This window comes from Branchiostoma lanceolatum, chromosome 12 (assembly GCF_035083965.1).
Source record: "Branchiostoma lanceolatum isolate klBraLanc5 chromosome 12, klBraLanc5.hap2, whole genome shotgun sequence".
Classification (NCBI taxonomy): domain Eukaryota; kingdom Metazoa; phylum Chordata; class Leptocardii; order Amphioxiformes; family Branchiostomatidae; genus Branchiostoma; species Branchiostoma lanceolatum.
In genome coordinates this window covers 12,162,671-12,176,985 of record NC_089733.1, presented here as the reverse complement: position 1 = coordinate 12,176,985, position 14,315 = coordinate 12,162,671, and the positions used below count along the sequence as shown (strand labels likewise).

Here is a 14,315-nt window from a genome sequence, read left to right as displayed (position 1 = left end):
CATTCTACTGCATTAAAAAGGTGCTTCATCCCTAAATTATTGCATATGATTCATTGGTCCACTTCAGAATATCATCATTGTGCTTAACACAAATATGTGACAACAGCATGTTCCTTGATATTTCAAAATGTGTCAACAACATCTGTATGAATTACATATCAATAAACAAAGCATGTTTTTCGATCAACTTATTAAAGTTTTATGATTAATATCACACCTCAGACTTGACTTTCTCAGCTTCTTCCACCCTGGACATCTCAGGAGTGAAGGGGTACTGACTGTGTCCCTTCTCCATGATGTACCTAGCCTCGTCTTTGTAGTTGTGGTCGCTCTGGTACCCGGACACTTGTAACATGAACTGATACTGCGATGTCTCGTGTACAGGGAACTGTTTCACCTCAGCCTCTTTTACACCCTTCCTATAAGGAATCTGTTGGAAGACATCAGAACAAGGAGTCACAGTTAGTCTGTTACAGTCTGACAAAATGTTTAACCTTCTCCCTGCTGCCTAACTCTGTAACCTACAGAGAAAGGGGTGCCAAATGGATACTTCAGTGTGCTAAAGGTTTAATGGGCAAACATAGAGATTTCTTTCAACTCTGCATGTCATCAACTGTTAAATATTACCCTAACAAAAAAATGAAATTATAATCTCAAAATAGTTTAACTGAAGCCCTTATTTAGACCGTATTCTTGATTTGTTAACAGCAACTTAATTTTAGCTACTTGAACGGTCAATACTCAACCGCTAAAATGTCATCATCACAAATATTTGATTACTAACATTTGAGACAGTGAAGTTTGTTTCTATCATTGGAATTAAATGCAGTGAACTAATTATTTTTGTCAACCACTAAAATTACCAACTGCAATATTAAATGGATTTACAGTATACCTTTAGGCAAAATTTAGACTTTTTGACATGAATCAAATGATAATTCAACACTCACATCACTTTGCAGTTGGGCCACCAACTCAGCCTGCTTGATAAGCGGTGTCTCGTACACCGTAGTATAGCTGGTTGGTCTGTCCTTTGTGTAGTTTTGCTGTGGAAAAAATGAACAAGGTTTAATTATACAAAGTGATTAAAAAATGCTTTTTAGTTAAACAAAAGAAATTACAGAATCGACAGACAAATGAAACATTGTGGTCTTCTTGGTCAAAAACAAAAGTTCGTACATAGCTCTGATTCTGCTGGACTTCCTTAGCCCACTTGACTTCAGGAAGATCCGCAGGCATCTTGAGCTGCGGCCTCATCTTCTCAGCCTCCTCCTTGTACTTGACCATGCTGACCATGTCCATACAGGCCTTGGCTGTCAGGTTACCCAGGGTGTCCACAGACGTGAACATCTGATTCTGCATCTCATCTCGAGTTTTCTTCACATATTTGACCTGGATAGTAGAGGATTTCTTAGTACAGTACTGAATCCCACCACTTTTACTGGGACTGTCTTCTACTTGAAATATGAGAGATGGTTTTGCTTATGTTAGATAACTGGTAGACTCTCACAGGGTACAACACACTGTTTTTTTGTACAGTACAGTAAGTATAGCTATAAGACTGGAATGATACTATTATTAGGTTTGATATCAGTTATACCAAGACATATTCCTACTCTTATTGACAAGTGCGGTGGGTTCTTTATTGCTACGTAGTGGAGAAAGGAAGTCTACCCACTTCACTAGCGATGTCCATGGCATCCTTAGCTCTCATGTTCTCCATGGCATCAGGGGGCAACATGTGGCCTTTGAGCTTATCCTGTAGGTACTGTTCCTTGTACTTGTTCTGCAAAGATTAATAGAGAACAATTAATATACATTTTTAGATCATAAGTGTAGACGTCTACTCCATATAATATGCTTTACATAATGCCAGTTGTACATACAAGAAATTCACTACAAATTCCAAAAGCCACATAATCATTGCTGTATTAACATCATCCAAACAAATATGTAAAATTTAAAGATACTTGCACCATTGTGTAAAACAAATGCTTCCAAGAGAAGTAGTAAGACTTTTCGTACCTCGCTTTGGAGATCTGCGACTTCCTTTGCATGCGTGATCTGAGGGTCATCCACACGGACAGTGAAGTGGCCTCGTTGCTTCTCAGAAGCTTCTTTGTACAGTTTCTGTTTTGAGTAAGATACAGAAGACAACAAATTACACAAGTCATTCCATACAAACATCACAGTTAGATGGTTCATATTTGACATTTTGTATACTATCAGAAGAACAATTACTACAACAACACATAGGAAATTATGCAAAGTAATCCAAAATCGAACCTCTGATTTGACTTTCTCAGCCTCCTCTACCCTGGACATCTCAGGAGTGAAGGGGTACTGACTATGTCCCTTCTCCATGATGTACTTGGCTTCGTCTCTGTAGTTACGGTCGCTCTGGTACCCAGACACCTGTAACTGGTTCAGGTACACGGGGGTCTCGTGGACAGGGAACTGTGTCACTTCAGCTTCTTTCACATCCTTTCTGTAGGGGATCTGACGGGTGATAACAGAATAACAAGAAATAGTTAGATCACAATTTTTCAGAAGTTTCAACAGGTAAATTTGAACTTCTTGTAGCTATTTTTAATAGTTCTTTTCAAATATCTTCAAGCAAAAAAAAACTTAAAGATCTTGAACCATACTTCATAAATTTCTACATAGACTTCAAGAAAACTAACAGATCATCAAATTTCAAACATACAAATGAACAAGAAAGAAAGAAAAGAGATGTAACAATATAACACCTACATCACTTTGCAGTTGGGCCACCAACTTAGCAGTCTTCGTATAAGGAGTGTCATACACGGTGGTGTAGCTTGTCGGCCTGTCCTTTGTGTAGTTTTGCTGTAAGAAAATTGTACCATGTTTATATAGTGTGCTGTCCCCTGCAGAAAAAATACTTTGGTAGAAGAACTTTGCCTGACAATCGTACATGGTACAAAGTATGGCAACAACTATTAAACGTAGTACAATTAAAGAGAAGTATAGATGTAATGACGTAAAGTGACTTATACAGAAATTACAAGAAAGAAAACATTACAGTGATCTGATATTCGTATGAAAGCTCATCTCTGATTGTAATAGACAAAACAATAAATCTACACTCTATTTCCGTACCCAAAGTAAAGCGATTACCAATTTGAGAAGGACCAGGGGACTAGTCAAAAGCTTGTTGGTAAGCACTTTACTTTGTGTAAACTCAATACTGTAATTTACAGTGATCTTTTAGGACAAACCTGACTTTGAAGCCGTTGGACTTCCTTAGCCAACTTGACTTCTGGAAGATCCGCAGGCATCTTGAGCTGCGGCCTCATCTTCTCAGCCTCCTCCTTGTACTTGACCATGCTGACCATGTCCATACAGGCCTTGGCTGTCAGGTTACCCAGGGTGTCCACAGACGTGAACATCTGATTCTGCATCTCATCGCGAGTTTTCTTCACATATTTGACCTGGAAAGAATTGAAAATATGTTCCCTGTCAACATGGTATCCACCTGTACTTCTCTGATTGTCAGTACAAGCATCTTTCTAATCAAAACGACAAACAAAAAAGAAAAATTCAAAGTTTTCACATCTCCCTGGCAATGTCTCTTTCAACATGGTTATAAATCATCGTACTTCAAAGATTGCCAATACATATATCTTGTCAATTGTAATGAAAGAGAGAAAAAGAAACTGCAAAGACGCACACATACATTGGCTAATACAATGTCCCAAGTTTAGAGTTGTCGACATCTTTAAGACTGACTGCAAACGGCCATCATCAGAAAAAAAACATCTACCCACCTCACTAGCGATGTCCATGGCCTCCTTAGCCCTCATGTTCTCCATAGCATCAGGGGGCAACATGTGGCCTTTGAGCTTATCCTGTAGGTACTGTTCTTTGTACTTGTTCTGGAAAGTTGAGGTACAAAAAAATGTCACCAGTGAATTCAGGATTTTACTCATCACAATTAACTCCAATATGTGTCTTTTTTCAATCCTTTGATAGACACAAATTGACAGATCCTTAACTTATGCAGTTACCAAAAAAAGGGCTAGAAGCTAGCTAACCAAAGGTGAGAATTTTGCAATACAAATACATGACTTGTGTAGTATCCTAGTAATGATTGTTAATATGTAATCTTTGCAATTTTCATGGTGATACAATGTATCTCAATAGGAAAAAATTGTTCTAAAAAATTATACTGAACATGTACCTCGCTTTGTAAATCGGCTGTTTCCTTTGCATGAGTGATTTGCGGGTCATCCACACGGACGGTGAAGTGGCCTCGTTGCTTCTCAGAAGCTTCCTTGTACAGTTTCTGTAAACAACAAGAAACACACAATAGCATGTTAGCTCTTTATTTTTAGAAAATGAAGATGACAGATACGGTTTATCCATCAAAAGACAAGGAATTGGTCTAAGCAATTACGGTTCAAAAAAGGTCTTACATCCGATTTGACTTTTTCAGCTTCCTCCACTCTGGACATCTCAGGAGTGAAGGGGTACTGACTGTGTCCCTTCTCCATGATGTACCTGGCCTCATCTTTGTAGTTACGGTCGCTCTGGTACCCAGACACCTGTAACTGGTTCAGGTACACGGGGGTCTCGTGTACAGGGAACTGAGTCACCTCAGCTTCCTTCACGTCCTTCTTATAGGGAATCTGATTGGACGAATCAGAATAAGAAGACACTACTGTTAGTCCTCAACACGTAAACAACCTTAGAGTTTGTAAAACTTTCAAAGACCTCAATCTAATGTTCAATCTTAACCAACAAGATAAGCTGTGTACCTAGCGCAAGCCATGGCAAAGCTGTATTGCACTACTTGCTAACGGAAAAGCGTCATGCATTGTCCTCAGTCTAAGGTGCGACCGCTTTTCTTAACAGCGGTATCTCAACAACAGTTTACAAGTTTTGACTTTCCCTACTTGCACGTCATACCTCTTTATAAAAAATTAGAGGAAACAGTTAATCACTTATAATAGGAATGAGCACCTACATCACTTTGCAGTTGGGCCACCAACTTAGCCGTCTTGGTATAAGGAGTGTCATACACAGTGGTGTAGCTGGTTGGTCTGTCTTTTGTGTAATTTTGCTGTAAGAAAAATAATGACAGATTTTAAAAGCAATTCAACTTATACAATATTCTTAAAATGATAACAAAATTTACCAAACAAATGAAACATGAAAAGGAGCAAAGACTGATAAACATGGATAAGCTTATTGATACTAAATGATAAGCTTATTTATAAGACTATTGATAAGCTTATTGATAAGCAAGGTTCGTACATGGCTCTGATTCTGCTGGACTTCCTTAGCCCACTTGACTTCAGGAAGATCCGCAGGCATCTTGAGCTGCGGCCTCATCTTCTCAGCCTCCTCCTTGTACTTGACCATGCTGACCATGTCCATACAGGCCTTGGCTGTCAGGTTACCCAGGGTGTCCACAGACGTGAACATCTGATTCTGCATCTCATCACGAGTTTTCTTCCTGTACTTCACCTAGATGGTGAAGACAGCATAAAAACAATATTATAGATGCCATTTGAGAAAGAAGGATGAGGTGGTTTGGCCATGTACAAATGAGACTAACACAGTTCCACAGTAGAGGCAATCACCAAGACTTCCCTAACCAGAGACTACAAGGAAAACCATTAAAATGGTTTAAAGATCATATCAAAGAGCACACTGGACTAGTGGCTAGGATAGGAGCAGTAGAAACAATGGTCAAGGATTGTGCAGCCTGGCAAGTCATAATAGGGACAAAAACATATACATACCTCACTAGCGATGTCCATGGCCTCCTTGGCCCTCATGTTCTCCATGGCATCAGGGGGCAACATGTGGCCTTTGAGCTTATCCTGTAGGTACTGTTCTTTGTACTTGTTCTGCAAAAATTGGGATGAAAAAAATCTTACTAATTGAATTATCTGCACAGTAAATATAAGCAGTAATTTACCCCCAAGAGCATGTTTCCCTTGCATCAGTCCTACACAGTGCACATTGATATTGTAACAAAGCTTTAGAAAGATGCGGAAATAAAAAGAACAGAAGTACAGATCAGAATACATAACCAAACAAGAATAGTACCATACAAAGACAAAATTTCACATATACAACATAATGATTCTGAGAGATGATAAAATCTTATACCTCGCTTTGCAGGTCAGTTGTTTCCCTTGCGTGGGTGATTTGAGGGTCATCAACAGAAACAGTGAATTGGCTTTTGTGTTTCTCGAAGGCTTCCTTGTACAGTTTCTGTCAGAAACAAACAAAACAAGACAACAACTAATGAAATACCATAACAGTTAACACTATCATCAACTCCTGTTGGACACTTCATATTTGAATTGTAACATTTGAAAACATATATCACAAATGAGTACAAGGGGAATTAATCAAAGTAATCAAACTATGTATGTAGTAGAGCGTTCCTACATCAGATTTAATTTTCTCAGCTTCCTCCACCCTGGACATCTCAGGAGTGAAGGGGTACTGACTGTGTCCCTTTTCCATGATGTGAGTAGCCTCTTCTCTATAGTTACGGTCGCTCTGGTACCCAGACACCTGTAACTGGTTCAGGTACACGGGGGTCTCGTGTACAGGGAACTGAGTCACTTCAGCTTCTTTCACATCCTTTTTATAGGGGATCTAATACAAAATACGGAAAAGAAACAGAATAAACATTTAAACTTAAGAAGATTAACGTTATAGACCAATGAAAAATGGTTTGGAACTGGAAGAAATTGGAAAAGAATAGAAAGAATTCTAAATATCTTACATCACTCTGCAACTTGGCTACATGCTCTGCTTGCTTCATATAAGGAGTGTCGTACACTGTAGTGTAGGTTGTCGGTCGATCCTTGGTGTAGAGATACTGAAAGAACAGAAAAACGTTTACATTAGTTCAGTTCAAATGAAACAGAAATTGAGGATTCCTAACATAAGAAATACAGTTTGATGAAATTCTGTCCTGTATGCTTTTCCTCTTAATACTGTCAGAACAGTTAACACATAATCTAACCTTTCCTTCCCACAATCATCAAAAATAAACAGGACATGACAGAAGACAAGACAAGGCTCAATAACAGTGATTACTTTACCTCACTCTGCAGCTCTTGGACCCTCTTTGCTTCCTTGATGGTGGGAGTGTCTGCCGGCATGTTGAAGCGGGAACGAATCCTGGCTGCTCTGTCTGTGTACTTCACCTGTTAAGAAAGTCAGTGGAAATTGAGAAGTCGTTAGATAACACCATATGTTCGACTTTGCAAAAATTCTGTAGTCAAAATATCAGCAAGGAAGGGGGAAGACTTCATTGCAAAATACACACATTTTTGATGGACCAGCGAGGGTACTTAACCACTTCAAGAAGTTTGCCTGCCTACTGCATTACTGTTAACTGGCCCCTTATTGCTCTTATTACTTTTTGTCTTAGTCCTGTTTTCAGGGTCATATAGCCCTTATAATGGTGAGCTATCATTAAATCAGGAAGCAAGAAGTTAACATAACAGGCAAGAGTCTAGAGAAAAGAATCTAGTAACGGATGCTTGAAAAAAAAACAGCATCATTTTCAGTATCATGGAGAGAGAAGCACACTGCATGATATGTAAGCCATCAACACACCATGCAGAAAGTGTGCAGTTCTACAAAACATGAAATCTATAAAACTTGAGTAGCGGATGCCAAAAAACAATAACCACCCTTTCAGAACCAAGCAGAGAGCTGCACACTGTACAGAATGGTGAGCTATCATTACACCATGCAAAAAGTGTGCAGTTCTACAAAACATAAAGTCTAAATAAATATCGAGTAGCGGATGCAAAAAAATAATAACCACCCTTTCAGTACCAAGGAGAGATCTGCACACTGTAAAGCATAGTAAAGAGATGGTTACCTGACTTGTTATGCCTGCCACAACCTTGGCTGTAAGGCTGGCAAGTGACATCATGGCGTTGAAGGGCTTACTGCGGGCTTCCTTCTGAGCATCCTGAGTATACCTGACCTATGATGGGCAAATGAAAACATTTTGAGTAACACTTTCACCTATAGATCCAGAAATGGAAGACACTGCAAGAACCTACTGAGTCTGCTGAGGGCAGACCTGAAAGAAAGAGGACAAGGAATGTTGCGATGAACCGGACAATGTGGGGAGATTTGAAGAAAGACTGATTGCAGCTGTAGGGTGTTCAGACCACTGTAGCAGAATAACACAGTGGACTACTACTGTTTACAAACAGTAATTAACATGGAACAACTGCCAAAATTGAATGGTGTGCCACTCATGGGGGCAATTTATGAATATGAAAATACAAGAAAAACACAGATGGAATCAGGTTTATTCAAACAAATGAATACAGTTAAAAGCAGAGTAACGTTTTTTTCTATATTAGTGACAGCTACGCACCTCACTGGAGATTTCTGAAGCAGCCTTTGCCCTGACATTGTCCATGGTGTCAGGAGGTAGAGCGTTTGCCTGTCCACGTTCCTTCCTGTAGAGCTCACGATATTTGTTCTGAAACAGAAAAACGATCATCAACACTATGCAAAGAAAGGTACATTTCAGTATTAAGCTACATCAAATGTAAAACCTTCCAACAGGACAGAATCACCTTTAACATAAAAAAAAAAAAACTTCTAAGTTTGAAAATGAAAGTATCCAAGTACCTCGCTTTGCTGCTCTCCAGCTTCCCTGGCATGAATGATGTCAGGATCATCGATGCTCTTGGAGTATTGTGCCCTCCACTTCTCATAGTTAGCCTTGTACAAGCGCTGAAGAAAAAGAAAAAATAAAGCTTCATTTTACCAGGAGCGAATGTTAAAGTCATTCATTCAACCTGCTTTTCAGGAATCCCTGTGGTACAACATCATTACATTTGGAACAACAATTTTTAACTTAACTTGTACTGTTGGTCAGTTGCTCAAGACCAAAGAAATACAATGCTTACAGAATACTTCAAAAGGAATAGAAAGCTTGGTAGAAAACATTAAGATTGAACTAGACATAATACCTCAGATTTGATCTTTTCTGCGTCTTCCACTCTGAACATCTCAGGAGTGAAGGGGTACTGACTGTGTCCCTTTTCCATGATGTACTTAGCTTCATCCTTATAGACACGGTCGCTCTGGTATTTTGTCAGCTGAAGCATGTGTTCGTAGGTTGGAGTGTCATGAACAGGGAACTGCGTCCGAACACTCTCTTTCAGCTCTTTCTTGTAAGGAATCTATGATGAGGCCGACAGAAAACATTTTGTCAGCATTAGAACAACAAATTTCTGATAGATGTCTTTAACATGGTAAATCCTATAAAAACAGCTACATATATCAATGTTATTGAACAAGGGTCTTAACCAATAAGTCCAATCAATCAATCAATCAATCACTCAATATTTATACAATAAAGATTCGCTTCATCTGTTAGAGGCAAAAACATGTCTGACTACCTCAGAGTCATGTATATTTGATACAAAGTCTTGGAGTATGGCAAAGGCCTGTGTGTCCAAAATACAACAGAAATACCCAGTATCTACCTTCGAATTTGTTGATACTAACTGTTCTTGAATACTTACATCACTTTGCAGCTTGGCCACCAGCTCTGCTTGCTTGATAAGAGGAGTCTCATACACAGTGGTGTAGCTGGTAGGTCTATCCTTGGTGTAGTTATACTGGACAAAAATGTTCCATCATCAATTTTCATTACTCATAGAAAGTCTATTAGTACCAACAGAAAGATTGCTAAAAAAATGTTTGAATGCTCAAATCAGAAATATTTCATTACTCATAGAAAATCATTCAGTACCCAAGAAAGATTACTACAAAAATGGTTGGATGTTCAAATCAGAAATATTTCATTACCCATAGAAAGTCTTCATGCAGTACCCATAGAAAGACTACTACAAAATATGTTTTAATGTTCAAATCAGAAATACTCTGTTTATCTGTTCATTTTTTCAGCCAATCCTAACAAGTGATCAATTCCCAAGTTCTTAACCTTTCGCACACTTAAGTAGCCATTTGGCACCCCATTCTCTATTGGTTACAGAGTTAGGCAGCTGGGAGAAGGTTAAGAATGTAAAATCTCTACCTCGCTCTGGATTTGCTGAGCCTTTCGTGCCTCCAGAATGGCAGGTACGTCGTGTGTGATCAGGTACTGGGACAGAGCCTCACGCAGCTTCTCTGTGTACTTCACCTGTTCAACACAAATGTGCCAAGGGAAAAATAAGTGTGGATCTATACAGTAAGGAGGAGAAAAGAGATCTGTTGCATTTGGGTAAAATCCTTAAAAGTGCTCAAAATACTTTATTTCTGTGTCCTGCAATATATGAATCATAATACCAGGCCGGCATCTTTCTAGCCTTCAAAATTGCAAAATCTCAACAAAAAAGTTCTACCATTTCAAGCTCTTATTTTTGTATATTTGTGCATGACTTTAGAGAAGTTTTGCTACGTGTAGCTATCGCCAATAAACAAGCCATATCAAATATCAGTGGATACTTTCTACGTAAAGGACATGAAATCACACCTTGACACATATGTTAACATGTTATCAAGAACAAACAATAACAACAATGAAACAAACACAGTACCTCGCTGCTAATCTCAGCAGCTGCCTTGGCAGTCACATAGGGGACTGAGTCCACTGCATTGTACGCATTACTGTGGGCTGCACTGAGGGCTTCTTTAGTATAGTTAACCTGCCAAAGAAATCAAACAAAATGGTATGAGTTGCCATACAAAATCTGACAAATCTCGCACTAGGTTTTCAGTGTTTTTTTCACACAAACAAGTTGTTTTTGCAGCAACATTACTGCCACAATCTTTTATCTTAACCTTTATCACACTGAAGTAGCTGTTTGGCACCCCATTCTCTATCGGTTACAGGTTAGGCAGCAGGTACATGTAGAAGGTTAAACAATCAAAACTCAACAGACGGGTTCTGATACCCTTTTGTTTAGCAGAAGCTGTTTGTGAATGTAACAAAATTGCTGCAAACCCTCTATTTGCATATTCTATAATTATAGCAATTTGAGTAATAGTTTACTACAGAACAATAGATACATAGAGAATGAATTTGTGAAATTGTAATTCGCTACAACACACCTCACTGGCCATTTCCATGGCATCTTTGGCTCTCTGGATGTTCACGGAATCCACAGTTAGGGACTTCCCCTGTTCTTTGTCCTTCTCATACTGCTCCTTGTACTTGTTCTGAAAAGAGAGTTTGAAGATGTTTGTTAAGAATTGGGAAGACCATGCACTCACTGACTCATCATCTTCAAAAATAATGTAAGTAGAGGAAAGCCAAAGAATAACATCATCTGCTCGTGACAGTCTCACAAGTGCCCATGGCCCTTCTCCTCAATCCCTCCCTACCCTCCATTGCACTGGGCATGGCCTCCAAAGTACAGTTCAAATCTAGGCAAGGTTGATGAATGTAGGTAGGAATAACACTTGACCACATGTACGCCAGAAAGATGTAAATACTGTAAAAGGGATCATTTACCTCACTCTGAAGAATAGCCACTTCTTTGGCATGGAGGATGCTGGGATCATCAACAAGCGTGGTGTACCTGGTCTTCCACTTCTGGTAGTTTTCCTGGTACAAGCGCTGTAGCAAAACAAACAAGTTAACATTCAATGAAACAATTTCATGCCTGACATGTATTAACAACCATCAGGAAGAGAAGGATAATATTTGCAAAAATTGAAGTCAAAGTAAGTAGCAGTGTTACTAGGTACCTCAGATTTGATCTTTTCAGCATCTTCTACTCTGAACACCTCAGGAGTGAAGGGGTACTGACTGTGTCCCTTCTCCATGATGTACTTAGCTTCATCCTTATAGACACGATCGCTCTGGTACTTTGTAAGCTGAAGCATGTGCTCGTAGGTTGGAGTGTCATGGACAGGGAACTGCTTTACTTCAGCTTCCTTCATAGCCTTCTTGTAGGGAATCTGGTGGGGGAAAACGGAACAACAAGAAACTACAGTTATTACAAAAAAGGAAAGCATTTTCTCACTCTCTGTCACATTTTTCTTGAAGGAAATTTACCAATATCATCCAACTCATTATGGGTACTGAAGACATGCATACCAGAAAAAATGCTAAGTAAGTCACAGTACATGTAAATCAATAGTGCATTGGTTTTGAACAAGAGAAAACGGCATACTTACATCACTCTGCAGCTTGGCCACATTGGCAGCCTGCTTAATGAGAGGGGTCTCATACACTGTGGTGTACTTGGTAGGCCTGTCCTTGGTGTAGTTGTGCTGCAGACAAATTTTCATACATCAGAAAAAATGTTACAAGATGAAATGTACAAAAGACTTCATGGGCATATTTTTTTTAGAATGGAAAAACACAAGGATTTTCATTAGAGTAGTCTAGAGTAGATGTATAAATCTAGAGAATCAAATACTTCAGGAAAGGAATAAAGGCACACAGAGATTTACAAATTCTGATACATTAAGTTGTATACATGCATGTATCTACCTCGCTCTGTATCTCCTGAGCCTTCCTGGCATCCTGGATAGCAGGCATGTCTGCTGTGATGTGGTACTGAGTAAGGGCATCACGCAGCTTCTCTGTGTACTTCACCTGTCAAATCAAACAGAAACCAAAATCAGGTCAAAAGATAGTATATGAAATATAGCATCATTATAAAAGTAGTACTGTCAAAAGAACTAACAAAGGAAACCATGTAAAAGACAGACACAAAAGTAAACATTACACCATCCTAGCAGTAAGTCTGGCTGCCTAGAGATAGTTTCATGGTACAAATGTGTACAGGAACAATTATCCAAAAACGTAAAAGACATGAAAGAATGTGTACCCATTTTGAGCTAATCTGACAGCAAGGACAGTTATCCAAAACCATAAGAAGACATGAAAGAATGTACCTGACTATTTAGCTGTGTAACAGCCTTAGCTGTCAAGTACGTCAATGAATCCACAGCACTGAAAGGCTTCCTCTGTGCCTCTTTACGAGCGTCTTTGACGTAATTGAGCTGTAAACAAAACAAAATATCTTGGTCAACTCTGTCAAATTCCCCCTACCATCAAAATATATATCTAAACAATATTCATGAACAAAATACACATGATCATCCTATACTTGTCCACAAAAAAATGATAACAAATTATATGCTGATAGTCAAAAAATATTTCCATTTTGTGTGTTAATGCAAGTTCTAAATAACAGCCATTCACTTAAGAATTTATAAACCCACCTCACTGGCCATTTCCATGGCATCTTTAGCTCTTTGGATGTTCACAGAATCCACAGTTAGAGACTTCCCCTGTCCTTTGTCCCTCTCATACTGCTCCTTGTACTTGTTCTGAAGAGGAGTTTTTAGAGTTTTGTTTATTGAAAATTCAAAAAAAGTCAGGAAATTCCAGGAAGATCAAGAAAAATAAGCTTTTATAATACCAGGTTTTCAAAACAATTTATCAGGAATTTATGGAAAAAGAGATAATAGATAGATAGCTGTCTAATCTTAACAGCATACCTCGCTCTGCAACAAGGCCACTTCTTTGGCATGGACAACCATGGGGTCATCAACAAGCATGGTGTACCTGGACTTCCACTTCTCATAGTTCTCCCTGTACAAGCGCTAAAGAGAAAAAAAAACATCAGCTTTGAAGAAAATTTTCAACTATAATTAAAAAATGTTTCAGCAAGAAAGAAACCACCACAAATAGATGACTTTAGAAACATCAAATAAAAGTTTTCTTAACAATGTTTGCTAAGATTGCTGTACCTCAGATTTAATCTTCTCAGCATCATCTACCCTGAACATCTCAGGAGTGAAGGGGTACTGACTGTGTCCCTGCTCCATGATCACTTTAGCTTCTTCTTTGTAGTTACGGTCGCTTTCATATTTAGTGAGCTCCAACATGTGTTGGTATGTCGGGGTGACTTGGACAGGAAAGAACTTGCCTGTACTCTCCTTTACTTCCTTTTTGTAGAGATTCTAAAAATGCAATGCACAGATATGAAACAGTCTAAAAGAATAACAGTCACCAATTGAAAAGGAAAGTTTTAGCTGCATAAAAACCTTACAAATGCGCATTAGATAGATACATTGGTACAAAAGAAACTGAAACAGACAAAAAATGATTATGCAACAAAGTTCGTAACTGTAAACATACATCACTTTGCAGCTTGGCCACCAGCTCTGCTTGCTTCATGAGAGGAGTCTCATACACAGTGGTGTAGCTGGTAGGCCTGTCCTTGGTGTAGTTATGCTGGAAAAGGGGTTGAATTTTTTTTTAGCCAACAACACTCTAGATCAACATGTATAAATGTAGCGTGAATAGGAATCAAAAC

At 38.8% G+C, this 14,315-nt stretch overlaps 1 protein-coding gene across 1 annotated transcript in view; it reads right to left on the bottom strand.

The window, feature by feature from the left end:
- LOC136445761 (nebulin-like) overlaps nucleotides 1–14,315 on the bottom strand; it is a 51,865-nt gene that overhangs the window by 19,337 nt on the left and 18,213 nt on the right. The window contains exons 48-77 of the mRNA XM_066443898.1: nucleotides 14,138–14,233; nucleotides 13,747–13,959; nucleotides 13,495–13,599; nucleotides 13,216–13,323; nucleotides 12,886–12,993; nucleotides 12,479–12,583; nucleotides 12,160–12,255; nucleotides 11,728–11,940; nucleotides 11,492–11,596; nucleotides 11,089–11,196; nucleotides 10,575–10,682; nucleotides 10,073–10,177; nucleotides 9,558–9,653; nucleotides 9,000–9,212; nucleotides 8,656–8,760; nucleotides 8,396–8,503; nucleotides 7,886–7,993; nucleotides 7,095–7,199; nucleotides 6,773–6,868; nucleotides 6,430–6,642; nucleotides 6,145–6,249; nucleotides 5,772–5,879; nucleotides 5,281–5,493; nucleotides 4,991–5,086; nucleotides 4,440–4,652; nucleotides 4,205–4,309; nucleotides 3,792–3,899; nucleotides 1,180–1,392; nucleotides 951–1,046; nucleotides 218–430 (exon numbers count right to left, since the gene is read on the bottom strand). Of these exons, the coding sequence (XP_066299995.1) occupies nucleotides 218–430; nucleotides 951–1,046; nucleotides 1,180–1,392; nucleotides 3,792–3,899; nucleotides 4,205–4,309; nucleotides 4,440–4,652; nucleotides 4,991–5,086; nucleotides 5,281–5,493; nucleotides 5,772–5,879; nucleotides 6,145–6,249; nucleotides 6,430–6,642; nucleotides 6,773–6,868; nucleotides 7,095–7,199; nucleotides 7,886–7,993; nucleotides 8,396–8,503; nucleotides 8,656–8,760; nucleotides 9,000–9,212; nucleotides 9,558–9,653; nucleotides 10,073–10,177; nucleotides 10,575–10,682; nucleotides 11,089–11,196; nucleotides 11,492–11,596; nucleotides 11,728–11,940; nucleotides 12,160–12,255; nucleotides 12,479–12,583; nucleotides 12,886–12,993; nucleotides 13,216–13,323; nucleotides 13,495–13,599; nucleotides 13,747–13,959; nucleotides 14,138–14,233 (3,984 nt within the window). The remainder of the gene's footprint in view (nucleotides 1–217; nucleotides 431–950; nucleotides 1,047–1,179; nucleotides 1,393–3,791; nucleotides 3,900–4,204; nucleotides 4,310–4,439; nucleotides 4,653–4,990; nucleotides 5,087–5,280; nucleotides 5,494–5,771; nucleotides 5,880–6,144; nucleotides 6,250–6,429; nucleotides 6,643–6,772; nucleotides 6,869–7,094; nucleotides 7,200–7,885; nucleotides 7,994–8,395; nucleotides 8,504–8,655; nucleotides 8,761–8,999; nucleotides 9,213–9,557; nucleotides 9,654–10,072; nucleotides 10,178–10,574; nucleotides 10,683–11,088; nucleotides 11,197–11,491; nucleotides 11,597–11,727; nucleotides 11,941–12,159; nucleotides 12,256–12,478; nucleotides 12,584–12,885; nucleotides 12,994–13,215; nucleotides 13,324–13,494; nucleotides 13,600–13,746; nucleotides 13,960–14,137; nucleotides 14,234–14,315) is intronic.